Source organism: Mus pahari, chromosome 4 (genome assembly GCF_900095145.1).
Source record: "Mus pahari chromosome 4, PAHARI_EIJ_v1.1, whole genome shotgun sequence".
In the NCBI taxonomy this organism is placed as follows: Eukaryota; Metazoa; Chordata; class Mammalia; order Rodentia; family Muridae; genus Mus; species Mus pahari.
In genome coordinates this window covers 105,312,672-105,317,129 of record NC_034593.1, presented here as the reverse complement: position 1 = coordinate 105,317,129, position 4,458 = coordinate 105,312,672, and the positions used below count along the sequence as shown (strand labels likewise).

At 41.1% G+C, this 4,458-nt stretch overlaps 1 protein-coding gene across 1 annotated transcript in view; it reads right to left on the bottom strand.

Annotated features, from left to right (window-relative positions):
* The window catches only part of Sass6 (SAS-6 centriolar assembly protein), a 33,223-nt gene that overhangs the window by 17,196 nt on the left and 11,569 nt on the right, over nucleotides 1–4,458 (bottom strand). Inside the window, exons 5-7 of the mRNA XM_021196438.2 lie at nucleotides 3,760–3,931; nucleotides 2,997–3,062; nucleotides 1,640–1,759 (exon numbers count right to left, since the gene is read on the bottom strand). Coding sequence (XP_021052097.1) covers nucleotides 1,640–1,759; nucleotides 2,997–3,062; nucleotides 3,760–3,931 — 358 coding nt within the window. The remainder of the gene's footprint in view (nucleotides 1–1,639; nucleotides 1,760–2,996; nucleotides 3,063–3,759; nucleotides 3,932–4,458) is intronic.

Below are 4,458 nucleotides of genomic sequence, written 5' to 3'. Positions count from 1 at the left end.
CCAGCCTGGTCTACAGAGTGAGTTCCAGGACAGCCAAGGCTATACAGAGAAACCCTGTCTCGAAAAACCAAAAAAAAAAAAAAAAAAAAAAAAAGAGTAGGCACATAAGGAAGCCCTCAAGGTGACACGATATTCTAAAGTCTAATATGAGTGAAAGTTATGCTTATTTTTAAAATCCAGTTATGCTGGGGGTTGCAGGTAGCACATGCCTTTAATCCCAGCACTCAGGAAGCTGAGGCTGGCAAGTCTCTTGAGTTTGAGGCCTATAGAGTGACATCCATGACAGCAGAGGCTGCCACACAAAGAAGCCCTGCCACAAACACACATCCAGTTATACCCTTAACAGCAAAGAGCTAAATAGTATTGAGTGTATTGGCATGTATCCTTAAAGCTATAAAACAGAAGATAAGAATGACATCCTTCTACAAAACAGCGAGTGGAGCAAAGGTGAAAGGTCATCCACAGAGGAAATGAAAATGGCAAAAAGTCACGTGAGAGGAGGCTTAGCTTCATGCAAAGATGGTAGAGGAAGTGATGCAAGCATCCCCTTAGTGCCTGTCAGGTGGCAAATACAAAGCTGATTCATAGGAACACAGGGAAACAAGAGACTTTGGGATTCCCAGGTCACATAATCTTTTCAGGTGACAAGTATATTGAGAAAATTTTATATAGATTTGTCACAATGGAAACAGAAAGCTCACTGAACTCTGATGTAGTCTGGCCCACAGAAACCAAAATTTCAAAGCCACCAGTTTGGCAAAAAGTTAATCTGAGTTTTATCTGAATGACAAATAATAGCTGTGCAGCATCAAAAAAAAAAAAAAAAAAGTACTTGAACTGATATAGAATAGTTAATATTCTATTATGTTAATATAGAATATGTTAAGTTTTATTAGCATAGGATAAACCCCAAATGAACATCTACAGTCGTAATTTACTTTGCTACAAATTTATAAACAAATTATTTTTAAATTGCATATCACTTATATATACACATAGAGAAAAGTCTACAAAACTGTATCAAATTATCTACAGAGTTGAGCATCAATATGACGATCTTAAGGGAGGACAACCACCGGGCTAACCACGGAGGGCTGATGGCTGGGAAACAGAGCAGAACAGGCTGCCCAGATTGTAGCCCCCCACACACATATTAGCAGGTGTGCAGCTAGGTTTTCTTTCATATGGGTCCTGAACAACCCTTGAAGCAGGGGCTGTCCCAAAGGCTGTTGCCTGTGTGGGGGATATGTTCTTCTAGCTGGACTGCCTTGTCTGGCCTCAATGGGAGAGGATGCACCCAGCCCTGCAGGAGTCTTGATATGCCAGGGTGGGGGGATACCCGGAGAACCCCCACTCGCTCAGAGGAGAAGGGGGTGGGGGATGAGAAAGGATTGTGGGAGGGGGGCAGTGAACGGGATGTAAAGTGAATAAGTTAAAAAAAAATAACTAATTAGGAAAAAAATGCCAATGCTGACTACATAATCTTTGAGTAGTAAGACTGAAAAATAAACTTTTAATTTTGATTTTAAATACTGGTTAGATATTTAAAACTTTTAAAGCAAGCATATATTACTTTTATAATCAATGGAATCTAAGAATCATTTGAAAGGGACATTCCCGTGGCCTGTGGTGCTCTTACCTGCAAGGCTCTCTCCTTCTCAGCTGTTAACTCCTGAGAGTGCTTATTCGTCAGTGATGCCGTATGCGAGGCCCATTCACTCCGCAGCTTATCTAATTCTTGCATTTTCTCTGACAACGTCTAAGTTAGAGGTCAGCACAACATATTAGGACAGTCTCTTGGATATGCTACACTCAGATTAGAACACAAAGTGCTTAACAAGGATACTACAAAGGAAATTTCAGCTCTTCAGTACACACTCGAAGCTTTTCCCACAGATAAGACGAGACGGTTCTAAAGTTGCAGTGGCCCACGGGTGGAACTGGAACTTTTAACTTCATCTAGCTCTGCAGCACCAGATGCTCTCCTCTGATGTTAAGAGACTTGGTTAAGTCTCTCCTAAGTTTACTTCTTATACTTAAGTACTGCAGCATGTCCCCCATACTGTGCAGGAGAATTTTCTGCCTACAGCCATGCTGTCTATCAAGTACTTTCACCCTAAAGGTCAAAGGTGAAGGGTAAAGGTGTAGTGGGTATCGCCCAAACCACGCTAAGTCCACTGAAAGGATTAATTTTTTTGAGAGAGAGAGAGAGAAAGAGAGGAAGGAAAGGAGGAAGGGAGGGAGGGAGGGAGGGAGGGAAGGAGGGAGGAAAACTTATTAACTTTTATGCCCATTGTTGTTTTGTCTAGATCCCCTGGAACATGGCTGTGAACTGCCATGTGGGTAACTGGAACTTGAACCTAGGTCCTCTGGAAGAGGAGCCAGTGTTCTCAACTGCTGAGCCATCTATCTCTCCAGCCCCCAAAGGATTAATTTGATCTTAACACAGGAAGGAAGGGAAAGGAGGCAGGAACTGAAGAGCATTTTAGGCCAGACAAGTAAGATGAATAAAATGAAAGGGCTGATGGGAGCTCCCGCTACGCCTGCAGACCTAAGCTTGACTCCATGCACCCATAGGGGGAGAAAACCAAACCCACAAGTTGTTCTCTCATCTCTACTTGCATGCCACGGTACACATATGCCTACACACACACATATAGATACACACACAGAGAGAGACATGCACACACACACAATTTAAAAGAGTAATAATATTTTAGAGGAAAGAGAGTAAGTGATAGATGCTAAGCGGTGTCTTAATAATGACTTAGAAAAGGTGTTGTATGTTAGGGGTAGCACAAATGTTTGGGTGGAATTAAATATCTAAAAGAAAGCATCAATTTAAGATAATTAAATGTGGGGGAAGAGGCGCAAAGAGTGGCGATCCAGCAACAGTCTATTTTGAAAGAAGATATACAAAGGCTTGGTTTGAATTGTAGAAAGAATTCAGGACCAATTTTGGATTACTTACAAAGACAAAATGAAATCTGAATTACCTCTTGTGTAATGTGCAGTTGCCTGGTAACATCATCTAGTGATTTAGTCAGTGATAATTTTTCTTCCTATTTATAAAAATAAAATTATGCTGCTTATAATTGAATCAATCATCCATAGCCAAGTACCAGCATCATGCAACCAGCCTGTTGAACCTGCAAAACCTCGGGCCTTCTAAACTAAAGCCTGCGTTTTTACAAAACCCCAGATCTGCGTGCCCTGAGTGCTCTCTAACTACCGCAGCATGCAACTGACATGGATTTTCTTAAGCAGAAACACCATGCTGTTCTTGTACCACATCCTTTATGCAGCATTTTATAATATTCAGACATGTTCATATACTTATTTTCAATGCACATACCATAACGCACAATTGAAAAAAATAATAAGTTCTTTAAAGGAAAGAGAATAAGTGATAGTTGCTAAGCAGTATCTTATTTAATGATGACTTAGAAAAGGTGTTATATGTTGGGGTAGCAGACTGTGTGTTCATATACTTATCTGCTGGCTGATGAAATGGCGATGTGAAAGGTAGGTGCCTAAGGCCAGGAACTGTAAATATCTGGATGCTAAGCTGCTCAACTGCTGGTCTAGTTCTAGACTGAGTTATAGGCAGTAGCTAAATGAAAAATAGTGAAATTCACTATAGAAAAGCAGTGGGGGTGGGACGTTCAAGGGGTGGAGGTGTGTGCGCATGGGTCCACAGTGATTTATAAAGTACTTAGGTCCCTAGTTTAAAAGAGGAACTTAAATTTTAAAACTTACCTTGCTACATTTCAAACATCCTGCTAGAAATTTCTTTATTTCTACATCATTTCCAGGTAAAAGCTTTAGTGACAGGTGAATAAGATGCTTAAAAGGATTTGTCTCCACTACATTTAAAAGGACTGGCGAGTTATCCAAAAGAGTGGCTGAAGAAAGAAGTTGTAGCAGAAACCTTTGAAGAGAAAAGTCACACTATAACACACTTACAAACCTGTGAGGCCCTGCCCCTGGATCACACACACCTCAACTCAAGATGAAGGGGAGAAATAAAAAAAAAAAAAAAAATCACTGGACAAAAAGAAATGGGAGTATGTTGGGGTGTGGAATGAAGCACGGCCCTAATGTTCACAATGGGAGACAAGAAGGGAAAGAGAGAAAACCAAACCTGAAAACAGAAACTCATCAAGAGTCATCAAGTACCACAGGGTGACCAAAGTTGCAGCTCCTCCCTCCGACAACTTACCTTTAAGCAAAAGTAAGAATTACAGATTTATCCTTTTCCTATAAATTCTCATAACTATCCTATAGCCTTGATTCCTAAGGGAAAGTTCTTTATAAAGAATAATGCCAGCTGGGCGTGGTGGCACACGCCTTTAATCCCAGCACTCAGAAGGCAGAGGCAGGCGAATTTCTGAGTTCGAGGCCAGCCTGGTCTACAAAGTGAGTTCCAGGACAGCCAGGGCTACACAGAGAAGCCCT